The sequence below is a fragment of the Melospiza melodia genome, chromosome Z (genome assembly GCF_035770615.1).
Source record: "Melospiza melodia melodia isolate bMelMel2 chromosome Z, bMelMel2.pri, whole genome shotgun sequence".
NCBI classification, from domain to species: domain Eukaryota; kingdom Metazoa; phylum Chordata; class Aves; order Passeriformes; family Passerellidae; genus Melospiza; species Melospiza melodia.
Window position 1 is genome coordinate 69,083,392 of NC_086226.1, and position 15,408 is coordinate 69,098,799.

Here is a 15,408-nt window from a genome sequence, read left to right on the forward strand (position 1 = left end):
GTCAGATTTAATTGTAGTTTGTAATAAAAATGTGGAGTTCAGAGATCCCTTGAGTGTGATCTTGTAGTGTTCATCATCAAGTTTCTCTCCTGGGCTCTATCTCTCATTTGTTAGGAAGCTGCCTGAGGTAAATTTCAAATTTCAAAGGGGAGGTGAAAGCTCATAGCTTGAAGATATTCAAAGTGGAACCCACACTTCTAATAAAGTAATAATAAAATAAACTTATGATTTAGCACAAGTTTATATAAATGCTGTAAAGGCTGTGTAAGGCCTGGCTGATAGAAAGACTATAGAGAAAAGTTCATTTTAGTTGTCTTTGAGTGGCTGCAGCTGTTGACATGCCCCAAGCAACAATGCACAAGAGTTAAGGCCAGAATTTTAACACCAAGTGCAGCGGCTGGCACAGAGTGTGAAGCTGGGCAGAAGGTGGCATGCATTTCAGTATGGTTCTGCCATATTTACCCCCCTCTCTTCTAGAGGTGCTAGGTTATTTATTCCCTTACACACAGCCATAACTGAACTGGAAAGGGTCTGGCTTTGGATTATAGTAGGATAAAAACAGGAGTTTCTCTGGGAATGTGCTCTTCACCTCTTTGTGAACTATTGTGCTCTGAGAATTACTTCTTTCCCCCCAAACTGGGGCCCTGGCCAGCCCCTGGGTGCTGGAACAGCACAGAAAACAGTCACGCCAGTTGTCATGCCAGGTCGCTACAGAAACTGAGGCTTTTTTTCCTCTGTACAGGCCAGGAAGATTTTTCTTTCTCTTTAAACATACTGCTTCCCATTTTGTGATGTACCACATTGTTTTTCTGAATCTCTTGTGTAAACCTGGGCCAAACCACAGTTTTTAATATTTGATGGGATCCCAGGACAAGCTGAAGTGTTTAGATCAAGATAAAACAGCATGGCTTGGGTTCAAGCTTTTAGGTACTACCAGTGCATAAACCCCTAATGTAGGAGGCACTGAGAAACTATGAAGCTTATTCTTTTTGAATAAAAATGAACAGTTGTGTTTCAATTGCTTACATTCTTGTTATTGTCTTTCTCTGTTTTGCTGCCAACATATTTGGCCAGTTCAAAAGAGCCATTTTCTTTCTGACTTATTTATTATTACCCTTTTTAGAGAATTTCACTTTCAAGTGGAATTTGCCCCAGCCTGAAGGCTGTGGTCAAGGGAGTGTGAACCATAAGTGGTAGTTATTTATAAGAGTGCATTTCTAATGAAATTTTCATTTGAATGAGTTCAAAGGAAGGCAAAGTCCCACGTATTTACTGCTTTGCCTTCTTAATTATGTAATTTAATTGCCCAAGTTATGTTTTTACTGGAACTATTTCATAATAAAATTATAAGTTATATCAGTTCTGAGTTGTTTTAAAGCCTCTTGGGCATAGATGAGTTCAGAGCCAAATGTATCCCTGTCTTATGATTCTAGAGACCATTTATCAAGCACTACAGCAATAAAAAAACCTGACCACAAATGTTTTGGGGAGCCCTGTGCCAAGGAACTGAAGAAGTACTTCAAGTTTGTCAGAGAAACTTGAGGTGTAGATGTTGGTGGTGGTGTTAGCCATATTGTACCACCAGTCCTCTGGAAACATCTGGCATTGTCACATGTCACAAGAAGACTCTGTTTGCCCCACATAATACCTTGTAACAGGAGTTTATTAAGGAACATTTCCAGCAACTGCTGCCTGAATTCTTGACACTGTCACTTTTAAGTCAATTCCACAGCATGCTCCAGAGAATTTGAGTCACTATTGTCTTGTTTATAGTATCTATAGCAGGTCACAACTACTTTCAGGTTTTTTTCGTTGCTGACTATCAGAAACAAGTGTTTTCATCTGCGTGTGTCCTGTGTCTGGGCAGGGAAAGGAAATGGATGGAAAATGAAGGGATGGGTAATAAAAGAAACAAAATTATTCTTATTTATTATTTCGTATTTAGTTCTATGTAGAATAGCGTTGTAGTCAGTAATAAACAAAAATACAGAAGAAATCAGTCCTTTCCACAGGAGAATTTACTGTGCATGTGTGAATCTCTAGGAGAGAATTACAAATGGGTAGAGACATAAATTTTACAAAAAAGGCAGTACAAAAAAGAATGATTATAAGGTTTTATTTCTGTAGTGCCTCATATAAAACCAAATTGTCTTTTTCTGGTTTAGATATTGAAGCACCTCAGATTCACTGCCCAGACAATATTGAGACTGTGACTCTGGAACATCATAACTCTGCTAATATCAGCTGGCAGGTACCAACAGCTAAGGATAACTCTGGTGAAGAGGCAAGTCAAAATCTGTATCTATTTAACTGGAGGCAATCTGTCTGATTTCAATACTTTTATGATCTACTAGAATTTCTTTCTTCTGATAAGCAGAAGTAGAAGAAAAATCTCTTAGAAAGTTTGTATCTTGAGAATTCAGCATTTTCTGTCTCAATTAGATTTATACAGTCACAGAACACTGCATGGAGTATCAGTGCATAAAACCTCATATGGTTAATTTATGTGGTCAAAAGAAAGAATGTGCTCTTGTTTATAATATGAAGACAGATGCCTTAAAAATGAGCACTTAGAATGTGAATAAGTTTAATAAACTCGTCTCAGAAGGAAGTAAACCAGTTCATTATTCTAAAGGGCTAACAAGTACACACTGTGATAAGTAAAGACCAATTTCAGCTTCCTGGGTGAGAAAAAGAAATCTGGTTTTCCTGTGCAGGGTTCAGAAATGTGGCCATTGGCTACTATGCCTGTCAGGGTGTCTGGAAATTGAGTTACCAGGAAAGCTTGCTCCAGAGCTGTTTCATAAAGAGCAACATTCCCTACAGGCTCAGGCATGATCAGGTTACAGCAACTGTATGCTTTATCAGGAGTCAGCAGAAGAGCAGCAAGTCTGTGTGAGCTTTTAATGCGGGAGGTTTTTTTCACTAGGAAACTGAGCTATCTCAGTAAAAGAGATTTAAGTTCAGACAATATTTTCTATGGCATAGCTATGGCCAGGTACTACAGCTCTGCTGTCACAGGGTCTTTCACTGAACTGTACAAGCCAAGTGCCATACTGAAGCATCTGTGGGCTATTGACTCATGCAGGTACATAGATTAAAACATGTAAGTTCTTATGGCCCACCACTGTCTGCTCCACTCCTCTCACAGGTCTGCTGCCCTTGCAGCTGGAGAACTGTCAGCAGAGCAAACAGGTTCTAGACTGACATAGTGTGCCTTCATTTGACAAACAAGGGTCAGTGTGGAATTTTCTTAATGCACAGTGCTGTAATCTGCACCAGGTCAGGGTCAAGATCCTGACTAGGGAAATCCATGTTGCTGTAAGGAAGGCAGACTCAAGAAGGGGCATAGAGCACTCTCTTGTAAAGTGTGTCCTCATTGCTTTGAGGGGCTATTTGCATTCAGAATGAACAGGCTTGACATTGAAGGATACTATTCTGTCCACTTTTTAGAACATGAATATTATGATTAGTAACCAGCTTTGGCTTTTAAATAATTAGTATTTTCCTGTAACAGGTCTCAGTTCATGTTACCCCAGCTTTCATACCACCATTTCTTCTCCCAATTGGCGAAGTTGACATTACTTACACAGCAACTGATAAGTCAGGCAATGAAGCAAGATGCACATTCAATGTCAAGGTTATTGGTAAGTGCTGGTAAAAATCACTGGGAAGGCTGTTTATCATAGCTGAAGCCTTCTTATTTGTGCAGAAAGAGACTGTGAGTCACTGGCCTTCACATGTGCAGTTATAAGCAAAGGAATATTGTCATCTCCATATGTCCAGTCACTGCTTGCAATGTTCAGTTTGGGGTGCATTGTATTCTGCTGTTGTTTCTGACTGTTAAGATTTCTCCTCACCCTGGTTTATTAAATGAATTATTGCATTGTCAGTTATTGCTGTCATCATGAATCTCTATTTAATTCTTGAAAGACTCCAACAAAGTTTCCAAAGTTCACACATATTGCACTGATGCAAGTCCTTATTCAAGTATTTCTGTCAGACAGTTGTGTTATTCAGGTGTCCTGCAGGTAGTCCAAGGTTTGCTCCAGAGAAGGCAAACACTGCAGAAACCACAAATTCAGTAGAATAATTACTCTTATCCATTCACTCAGCATCTTCCAACTGCAGTAACTTCCAAGTATGCAACTTTGTTGTATCTTCCAATATGAAATTAAAGCTGCCGTTCTGGTTAGAGATGCTATTGGAGTCTGGCAGTAGTTCTGCAAGCTAATGTCATGCCATCCTTTCAAATTCTGCAGATGCAGAACCTCCTGTTGTTGACAGGTGCAGATCTCCACCACCCGTGCAAGCAGCAGAGAATGACTACTCAGTGACATGGGAAGAACCAGAATTTTCGGACAATTCAGGTGAGACAGTGGTCCCCAAAATATACATGAGACAGTGGAAGGCCAGAGAGCTCCTGTTTGCCCTTGATCCCTTGGAGTTTGAGATTTGCTGAGGTTCCTTTTTCTAAGTTATTGTTAAATAATTTGGAAGATTTGCTGCCATTTCCTTTTCCATTTGTCAGAGTTGGGTATAAGGAGCACTTCTCCTTACCGATGCTTTAGGTTATCTTTCAACTCTTCTAGGTGGTCCACTGGCCATCACTAGGAGTCATGCACCTGGAGATCTCTTCCCCAAAGGAGAGACAACAGTCCAGTACACAGCTGTGGATCCTTCTGGCAACAACAGGACGTGTGAGATCCACATTGTCATCAAAGGTGTGTTGTCTTCAAATTCTGGCCAAGACCTGGTGTTGTTTTACCTGAATATCATGAAGGATGCAAGACTGCTCCACCTCCTCATTTAGTTATTCCCATTTTGTATTGAGGTAACTTGAAGGCAGTCAAAATATTTGCCAGTACCAACAAATAAATTATCTACGACTGAATCAGCACAGCAGTGAATTTGGTACTGTAAATTCAAACTACGTATAAAAGCATTGAAATTATGATTCATTAAGCAGTAAAACTTACAGTTTTTGCAAACCCATTTAAATGTATTAATAGGTGTTACTTAAATCTTGCTTCAAATGTGTAGTTGAAAGGAATTTTCTGCCAATTTTTCTCTAATTACATGCAAATACTGCAGCAGATAATAAAACACTCTTTAGATTTTGGAATATGCCTTTATCTTTAGATATACTACTGCATTTTGTTTATTGCACAGACATCTCTTCCCCATAGTTCACTCCTTCATTAAAAATCAAAGAAATCATTTGGCACATAAATTATATTAAGAATGAAAAATCTACTTTATATCTGCTTTCTACTTTCTATGTCTCAGTTGGACATCTGTATAAAAATATCTGTTAGTGAAGAGAGAATTTAAAATCATGCAGACAGGAATTTTGGTATAGCTTTCAGGAAAGGTAAGTTGAAGATGAATGTGCTAGTCTCTGATTTGCTCTAAAGCTCAGCAAGAATGACCTGTGCTTAGAACTGGCATTGTACCAAGCTCTATAGCATCTCAGACTTTTTGTGGTTCGCTGTTTGTGACATAGTTTCTACAGACATTCACAACTTCCTTCACATCAGGCCTGAAATATGAATCATAACTGAGGTCATGAGGGTATCCTAAGATGATTCTAATGAACTCATATGTTATTGTGAGGATCCAGAATGTCTAATGTTTAATTTCAGAATTCAGGATATAATACACTTTACTAGAATTCATTGTATAAAGTTTATGTGAAAACTTAGATTGATGTTTTAAATTATTTGAATAAATAGTTTTTCATATGTATAACTTTTTTTGAAGTCTTCATGATTCTCGTTTTCTGATTGCAATAGCAGAATTTGAGAATTATTTAGCAGTAGCCTGATCCTGACTTTATGGATATAGCAAATAATGCTGCCACAAACTTCAACAGAGGCAAGATCAAATCAATACTAGGTACTTTTGGAAACCCTACCACTGCTGTTTTCATGCAGGATCACTTATTTCACCACATTAATCAATATATAAATCTTTGTACTTTTCATAGGTTCTCCCTGTGATGTTTCCTTTGAGCCTGTGAATGGTGATTTTGTATGCACATCAGATGAAGCAGGAGTTAATTGCACATTGCACTGTGCAGAGGGTTACAGCCTTTCAGAAGGAACAAGTGAAAACTACTATTGTGCATATGATGATGGTCTCTGGAAGCCACCTTATTCTCCAGAATGGCCTAGCTGCTCTTGTAAGTCTTACTGTTATTAGAATGGATTTGCAACTCATGAAACATTAAATTTAATGAGAAAGCAATTTAAAATATTTTAGAAAATCTGACTTCTATTTATTTATGTAACAAATATACTCTGTCCTCTGCCTCTGAATTGTTACAAAGATGGTGAAATAATGTTTGGAAGTCTGTAAATATGTTTTTTCAGAAGCTGTCTAAATCACAAAAGTAGCAGTGAATTTCAATTCCAGGAGTCACAAAATAGCAACGATGGCAAAACAAACAGGTTAATTGAAACAGTTTGCTAACAAACGCATCAGTGTCTTTTTAGTAGGAATACAACAGTCTTTGCAATTTACTGATTGAAATTCACAGTGTGTGCTGTGCTTACATATCTAATTACCACCAGATTAGAAGAGCTTGCCTGTTCTCTTTGAGAGGGACAAATGCGAAATTTCAGTGGTGGAATTTTGTACATTTAGTGACATTTTTATAATATATGTATTAGAACTACATTTGAAGCCAGTCTTGGTACCGTGTTGCATCCACTTCCATCAGAGTCAATTTATTGGTTTTAGCAATAAAAGATCAGTGTTTCAGCTATGAACAAACTAGAGTTATGTTTCAGAGCTGCCAATTCAAAATCCGTAACTTGGACACTTCAGAACTTGGCTTAATTTCTGGATAAGAATTTTTATATTTAGTCTAGCAGCATTAGTAATAAGACTTTCATATTTATGGCATTCTTCTCAGAAGTCAGCATGGAGTTTAGTTGACAGTTCATTGTTTTCTTCCATTGAGAAAAAGCTGAAGTAGAACAGTTACCTGGGTTTTAATTTCTTTAAACTTTTCTAGTAAATTTTGTGCCTGCCAAAGGATCAAATCATTGACTGAGATGTAAGTGATCCATTTGGATTGCTGATTCAAAGACTGCACTTACCTTTTTGTATTTCAGTTTTAGCCTAAATTGTCTTGATTTTAGTTCTGAAACTCTTGCACTGATCAATAAAAATTTATTTCTCCAACATTTTTCAGTAAATCGTTTTGCAAATCATGGATTCAAATCCTTTGAAATGCTCTACAAAGCAACACGATGTGATGACAACAATCTTCTAAACAGCTTTACTGAAGCATTTCAGAGTGCACTTGGTAAAATGGTAGGTTAGTAAATACTACTTCCCTTTGCATACTTGTTGAAAAATATTGTTACTTTTTCCAAATATGTAATTTTTTAAAAGGAAATTGACAGCAGAAGCTTTGAAGTTAAATCTGAGATTTTTCAGAAGGTAACAAGCTATTTTTAAAAATTAAGATGGTTCACTGGCATTTTAATGTTTCTTCAGTTTGGTCTCCAATGTGGACTTTTACAGGACAGAATTTATGCAAGTATCCAAGATTTTCAGTAGGCTTCCAAAGAGAACCTGTGTAGTTTTGAAACCCCCAATCAATTGTCCCTCAGTTTTTGAAAGTCGGATGGGATCATAAAATAAATGCATTTTGTATAGGATATTATGATATATAACCAAATAGTATGAATTAACACACACGTGTACAAATGGATACATTCCACATTTGGTGTGTACCTCCAGGCACTGAAATCCAGTAGCAGTGATCTGGTCAGGTTTCATGAGTTTCTAAATTCTCTCTCTTATCATTAAGAACTGCACAATACTGAATTTTAAGAGGCCCTGTCTTTCTTCTCTGCCATGACTCTTGCTCTCCACTTCAATATCACAATCTCCCCTGTTAATCCACAAATCTCTCCTCGTCTGAGAAGCAGAACCAGCAGAATGTTGAGTTCTGATCCCAGGAGTGAATGTCCAGGCCTAGTGCAACATCATTTTTCCAGTAGAGAAAACTGGGCATCTACAGGTGTTTTTGCAGAACAAAGCCCATATTCTAATAAAAGGTTGTCTACTAACTAAAAAAATCATTGTTAGCACATACAGATAATGGGCAAACTCCTGCAGCTTTGGAACATATGTCAGTAACACTTGCCAAGTGGCTGAAAAGTTAGGTGACATGTCAGGCAATGTCTAACACTTGGACATAAATGTTACTCACTTGCCCTTAATTGGGTTTTTTCTTTCCAGTAGAGAAATCTTGATTGGTTTTATTTCTGTTTCTTTCCCTGGTGCCGCCAGGTTCCAGTGCTTGGACCGATCCTATTCGCATGTAAAAGATAAGAAAAAAGTGGGTAGTAACCTATCCAAGCATTTACATCTAAATGCAACAGTCTTGAAAAACATTTAGAAAGGCTGTTTTGAATATGCTTATGACTATTCCCAAGAATTTGAAGAAGTAAGGTTTGAAAGCTAGAAAAAAGTGACAGCATTGTTTTAAACCTGACAGAATTACAAGTAACATAGCTGGAGAAAACACAAGTGCTTTATAAATATGAGTTCTTCAGTCCTCTTTGGCAGGGAGAAAAATGCCTGAATTCATTTCTGTATTTTGATTTGGCATGCAAGAGTGATTAATTGCAAGAGTAATGAATTGACATCTTCTCTTAAAAAAAAAAATTATCTATAATGAAGAGATTGTACTCACGTAAATTGCTTTCTTACTTCCAAGCTGTATCAATAAAACATGGTCTTCCAGCAGACCTCACCAGGGTTATAAGAGACACGAAAGGGGAAATCTAGTGTCACTGGCAGAACCAGTACTTTGCATTGTAATTAGAAGTTTTTGTAAGTCAGGGGAGAGAGCTATGTGTTTTATGTTCTTAAAGTTATTCTTCTTTATGTTGAAAGGTCCCATCATTCTGCAATGATGTTGATGATATTGACTGCAGATTGGAAGATCAGACACAGAAACACTGCTTGGAATATAATTATGATTACGAAAATGGATTTGCCATTGGTAATTATTGATTCCATAGGTTCTTAGCCATCCAGGTTTAAAGCAGCATGATTCTTGTCACATCTTTAGTGAGATTTTCTTCTTTTTTTTTAAAGTAACTGTGGTACTCATAAGATAATCAGCAATTGCATAAAAGGTTTTATAAAAATATTGTGGAACTTTTTGATGTCTTGTATCAATGCTGCTTCCTATATAATGTGGAGTAGAATTTCCTGGGATGCCTTATGGTGGGGAGGGAAAAAAAGCACACACACATACAGAGTCCTAGAAACCTGCTTGGTTAGCCTAGAAAGAAGGAACTTCTTAAAAACATAGTTTAAAAGCAAAATACTGAAAAGCTACAATAAGTAGATTTGGAAGTTGTTAAGAAAATGAGGAGCATCTGTGATACCAGTTCAGATCTCCACATAATCCTCACTGTGTAAAGCTGTATGCGCTTAAGTTGGCTTATTTGCTGTGAAAATACTTCCTGCATGCACAGGCAGATTTTGCACCATGACTGTGGCAATATCTGAGTGAAAGCCTTAACCATCCTAGTGGTTGTTCCCACTTTGCTTCATGCCAAAGTAAGTATGTTGTCATTTTCAGTCCATTTTTGTATGGCTCAGTGACCATGTTGTACTGCTGTTATTCTTGGCCTTTCTGAGTCCTGTGAGGGTGCTGGGAGCAGAAAGGCTGAAAGTGGAGAACGTACATTACCTATCTTAGCAGGAGACATTTTGGCACATCCACATCAGAATCTGTCATAGGACCGTGTGTTTTCCACAGGTTTATAGTGGAGTTACTTGGTAGAACTTCCTGCTTGTGCTCAACTTTTATAATGCTTCACTCTGAGAGCATTTGTTTGTGCTCAGACATGGGGCAGGTCTGGACATTCAGTCTGCAGTTGTCATCAGGGTAAGAATGAATGCTGATGACAGCTGGAACTAATCTTTAAAGGCATGTGGAAAAAACACTTACAGACGTGGAATTTAGTGTCCTATTCTCTTCTGGTTCATGTCAACCTCTTACCAAAATAACCTTGTTGCTGTTTTGCCCAGAGTTTCTCATAATTTTACACTATGGAAGCAGGAGAGAACTCTCTTCAAGGCATAAGAGACAGCAGTTTAGAAAATCAGTTGTGAAACACACAGTATTAAACTGTGGAGTTAACTTGTCCTAGTTACCACTGTAAACAAAACAATATTTGTGATGCTAACAGATAATCGGCAGATTTTTTTTCTGTCTTCATATCTTTAAAAAAATAATCTAGATCAATGAAATAGACCACATCCCTCTAAATTTAGTAATCATGAAAAAGTAGATTACATACACAAAATATTTTGATTGAAATCGTGTTAGAGTGATGAAGGACATTAGAGAAGGGTGAATTTGCCTCACTGTGTATAACAAGAAATGCCTGTCTGGGGGTAATACACAGACAGGGTGATGCCTTTTCTGAGAGGCCAGACAATGTTAGAACTGTTCAGGAGTTGTTAGTAGAAGATGCAATGGAGACATGGTATAGTGTTAGTTGGTAAGAGGTGGAATCAAAGGCAATATGGAATTGTTGAAGAAGTTGCTGGCAGATGAGGGTGCATGTTGGGGTTCATGCAAGGCATGAAGAGAAAGAATTGCAATATGTGACTATTATAACGAGTTCTTTAAAGCTTTGACTGATTTCACCAGACTTGAGACCTCTAAAGTATCAGTCAGGAGTAAAATTTTTTGTTAGCAAAAACTCAGGTACAGTGGCCACTTGTACAGATTCAAAGCCAACACATGTCATCCAGAGCTTCAGACAGATTATATTGGAGTTGCATTTTAGAAATAAGTGAGGGTACTTATTTTCCACATCATGTTGATTTCTTTTTGTTTTTTTCTTAATGTCCCACAGGACCTGCTGGCTGGGGAACAGCAAACCACCTGGATTATTCCTATGGTGATTTTGTTGATGCTGTACAAGGAGAGGATTTACCCAAGCATCTCTCTGCCTCTGTAAAAGCAGCACCTGCTCGGGTCAAAAGGCATAAGCTGAATGTTCCAATGACTGACCAAAAAATCAAGTTAATATTTAACATCACAGGTGAGACAAGTCAAAGCACCAAACTTCTCTGCTTCCTTCTTTTTAAAATTTGTGTCTCTAAGAGATTCAGTAAAAATTCTTTACCTCACAGAAGCCTGGTGAAGATGCAGATGGCAGTTCTCTGAATACATTTGATAGCCCCATTTCATCACAGACTTTCTTCTTGAGGGAAAGATCACAGCCTCATTGTCATGGAGAGCTTTGTGCACATGGCCTCCTTTTCACTTTCCACTGACAAGCTTTAGTGCCACACTCTTGATAAGTTCCAGAGTATGCCAGAAGTTCTGACTGCAAAATTTGTGTGTTTTTTGTGTTTGCTGTTTATATTCCAGCTAGCGTGCCACTGCCTGATGAAAGGAATGATACAGTGGAACTGGAAAACCAGAGACGGCTCCTTAAAACTCTGGAAACGATCACAAACAGGCTGAATAGAACTCTCAATAAGGAACCTATGTATTCTTTTCAGTTTGCATCTGAACTCATTGTAGCTGACACCAACTCACTGGATACCGAGAAAGCCTTTCTTTTCTGCAGGCCTGGTTCTGTGCTGAGAGGGAGAATGTGTGGTAAGCCAGATAACTTGTTTCTTATGTGTATTTAAAATCCTTTTGCAAAACAAGCTTTTAGAGGATGTTTGCAGAGGGTTATGATTTGACACAGTCCAGTGTTTGTGGTCTCCCATAACAATAAACTGCAAAAATGCTTTGCACAGTTTGACTTCCAAAGGATGTTTATATTCCTAACCAAGGCCTGTGGAAAAGGGATCCTTTGTACCCAGGGTTCCACTCCCAGGGGGAAATCAGGCATATCCTTGCTTGGCCATGCAGAGAAAACAGTACTTGGTATGCAGTCTTTTAACCCTGTTAGTCCTGTGAGTGATGTGTAGCTAAGGTGGATATTGGATTCCATTTCTTGTGGATAATTAAATCTTTGCAGTGTTCCAGAGAGATATCTCCCTACCTGCTGGGGAACAGAGACACATTTCATAAAACTTTGTTTGACTAAATGGGAACTCTGGGGGCAAGAGAGGTATGTATGATTTTTCACTCTGAGGGAGACTTAGGTTTCCAATATTACATTACAGTCAACTGCCCTTTGGGTACGTATTACTCCCTGGAACATCTTACCTGTGAAAGCTGCTGGACTGGATCCTATCAAGATGAGGAAGGGCAGCTGGAATGCAAAAGTTGTCCATCTGGTAGCTATACTGAGTATCTACACTCTAGAAGCATCTCCGAGTGCAAAGGTAGGGACTTCTGTCTTATTGGGACAGCCACTTGTGAATTCTTGGTGACATCCTTTTGGACCCGTGGTGGAAGTACTGGAATGAAGCTAGCATGTGAAATGAGGAGCAGTCCTAATGGCACCTTAATGTATATGGAAATATATAAGTTTTCATCACTGCTCTACCATGCAGGATGCCCAGGCAGAGGTTCTGAGAAGAGTTGGCCTTTGATGCTTTGTTTAATTTCTGTCTTTCATTTCTGTATTTCATTTCTGTGATTGCATTTTTCAGACACTAATACACTTAAAATAATTCCATTGTCATCCTTGCCAGCCACTTTCCATCCTACCCTACAGTGCTGAGGCACAGAACCGCTATATGTTCATGAGTTCTTCTGAAAAGGAAATAGCTAGTTTTATTTAATTTTTATTGTCTTTATTGCCATTAGTTTTGTTGATTGAAATGAGTAACTGAGTTGCAGTAAGTAATCTGTGAGGCTCATTGCAGAGAAGTCACTTGTTAATAATTCATAATTGCACTATCAGTACGCTACCACAACAGTCTTTTTTTTTGCTCTTTGTACCCATTAAGTCCTTCGGAGTGGAGTGTGGTCCAGAAATAAAATTCCTTGTGATGTGTATTGTGATTTCAACATTATTTTCAGAGATCAGAAGCCCTGTTTCCTGTTGGACATTGCTCAAACTTTCTGAACTGTTTTGCCTTATAGCTCAGTGCAAGCAGGGAACTTATTCACCTAATGGCCTTGAGACGTGTGAAACTTGTCCACTTGGAACATATCAGCCTTCATTTGGATCCAGGAATTGCATCTCTTGTCCAGAAAATACGTCAACAGTAAAAAGAGGTGCAGTGGATGTCTCAGCTTGTGGAGGTTTGTAACAAAAAGGGTAATTAATTTTTTTTAGACTAAATATTAAAAATGTGTAAATTGTTGTTTAAATATCAGCTAATGTTATGCAATTCATCTGCCTGAGACTGAATTCCTATTCTGGTTAAGTGTAGACCAAGGAATATTTCCATCAAAATGATAGGTCATTTCCTGTTACCAATTCCCCTCCTTCTGATTCTCATATAATGAGGAATAAAATGAGATATGTGATGGGTACCTAAATGAAAATTTTTCCTTACAGAAAAGAAAGGAAATTGTCACTATTATTTCTCCATTGTTTTCTATACAAAAGTTCTGAATTTTAACACAGTTTTCTCAGTAATTTTTTCAAAGAAGTTCTCCTCAATTGTCTTTGGCAAGCTTTGCCAGAAGAATTCCCAGGAAAATAGTCTGTAAGGATTCAAGGTGCAAAAAAGTCTTGTCTTTGTCCTTACTTCTTCTTGAAGGGGAAAAACCCAACAACTGAATCAAACAAACAGATTTTTAAAAAACCCCAACCAAACAATAACCAAAAAACAGGTGTGAAAGACAAAAAGGAAGTTCCATTTAAAAGCTGCCTCCAGAGCAGCAAAAGTAGTAGAATTAAATACTTCCCAGATATTGCCATAATCCTTTGAGAACAAGATGGCATCTCACAGAAGATTCTAAATTAACGTTTCCCAGAGTTGTGAATTCCTGGCAGATTTCATCTTGTTCCTTTTAAATCTAAGAAGACACTATGACAGGAGAAGAAAAAGTGATAATAAAGAGGTGGAGGGAAGTAAGGTGTGCATGCAAGAGATCGGGTCACTCAAAAATGTTCCCTTCCTCTTGCAGTACCATGTCTTGCAGGCGAGTTCTCTCGCACAGGTTTGACACCTTGCTACCCTTGTCCCAGAGACTACTATCAACCAGACCCAGGGAAGTCCTACTGCTTGTCCTGTCCCTTTTATGGAACAACAACAATTGTTGGTGCCAGATCCATCACCGACTGTTCAAGTAAGCCAAATAATCTCTGCTGCATGAAGCGATTAAGGGGAACATCTAAAACATATAGCCAGAAATAGTGCTAACAGAAAACATCCCACTTACTCTCTGGACTCTCTGTTTTCTAGCAGTGAAATTCTCAGCTGGTTCTGCCTACTGGTGCTGCTTCTGGCTTTAAGACTAACTCTGATGCATGCCAAGGCTCAATAAACAGAGTATACATAAGCAGTGTGTGTACATTTCCTATGTGTACTATACAAATATACTATAGAGAGAAAAATATATATATATAAATATACACTAATACGTATGCGCATGCCTGTAACTGTATATAAAAAGACACAAAATATTTTTATGTGTACATACATGTATGTGTTTTAGAAATGTTTGTCCTTACATATTTTTGTAATGGGTACTGTAAAGTTTCTTTTTATCAAATTCACTTTTTTCAGCATTTCTTTAGGCACATTACTTACATGCACTTTTAATGCCCCCATGGAATAGGGACCTTGTTACAGATTGTTATTAACAGTGCTTTCATATCTTTACTCTTTAGGTTTTGGCTCTACTTTTTCAGCAGCTGAGGAAAGTATGATGATGGTACCAGCCTTCCCAGAAAATATCAGCAAGCAGTATAAAGTCAGCAGTCAGGTAAGGACTGTGTTATTTTAAAGTGTTATTTTCCAGTGCTATCTCAAATGAAAGAAAAAGCACTTCATGCAGCAGTAAACAAGACCTTTTTAACGGTAATTCTTTTGCTGACTGAAAAGATGAAAGGAATGGTTAAGAGGGGAACACTCAAACTCTCTTTGTAATCATAGAAGCAGTTTCATTGAACAGAGGAAGTGGCATCAGCTGTTGACAGCCTTCACCTGATGTATTAAGTAACTATTGCATCTGTAAAAGAAAAGTAAACTACATGGAAGAGGTTCAGGCAATCTAGAAAAAATATATTGACTGTGTTCAGTCATCTGAGGACTTCCATATGCTGAGTTCCAGAAAATTCTACCAAGCATCTAAGCCTCAGATGTAAAATCTTGAGTTTACATGTTGTAACACAGATACACTTGAGAGGAGGCAAGCAGAGCTCCCTCTGTTGTGAGTACCCTCTCTGAAATATGAGTGAAATTAGTGTAGTGACAATGCCTGCTAGAGATGCCTCCTTGCCCCCAGCCTCTCACCTCTAGTCTGTAACTTTGACAAGACTGCTTTGATTG

The 15,408-nt window shown here is 38.1% G+C and overlaps 1 protein-coding gene across 2 annotated transcripts in view; it reads left to right on the top strand.

Moving 5' to 3' along the window:
* The window catches only part of SVEP1 (sushi, von Willebrand factor type A, EGF and pentraxin domain containing 1), a 118,556-nt gene that overhangs the window by 48,747 nt on the left and 54,401 nt on the right, over positions 1–15,408 (top strand). For both annotated transcript variants that reach the window (XM_063180814.1, XM_063180815.1), the window contains exons 8-20: positions 2,166–2,284; positions 3,518–3,647; positions 4,263–4,370; positions 4,593–4,724; positions 5,990–6,184; positions 7,202–7,323; positions 8,920–9,028; positions 10,905–11,093; positions 11,426–11,659; positions 12,178–12,339; positions 13,046–13,207; positions 14,042–14,203; positions 14,748–14,842. In XM_063180814.1, coding sequence (XP_063036884.1) covers positions 2,166–2,284; positions 3,518–3,647; positions 4,263–4,370; positions 4,593–4,724; positions 5,990–6,184; positions 7,202–7,323; positions 8,920–9,028; positions 10,905–11,093; positions 11,426–11,659; positions 12,178–12,339; positions 13,046–13,207; positions 14,042–14,203; positions 14,748–14,842 — 1,919 coding nt within the window. The remainder of the gene's footprint in view (positions 1–2,165; positions 2,285–3,517; positions 3,648–4,262; positions 4,371–4,592; positions 4,725–5,989; positions 6,185–7,201; positions 7,324–8,919; positions 9,029–10,904; positions 11,094–11,425; positions 11,660–12,177; positions 12,340–13,045; positions 13,208–14,041; positions 14,204–14,747; positions 14,843–15,408) is intronic.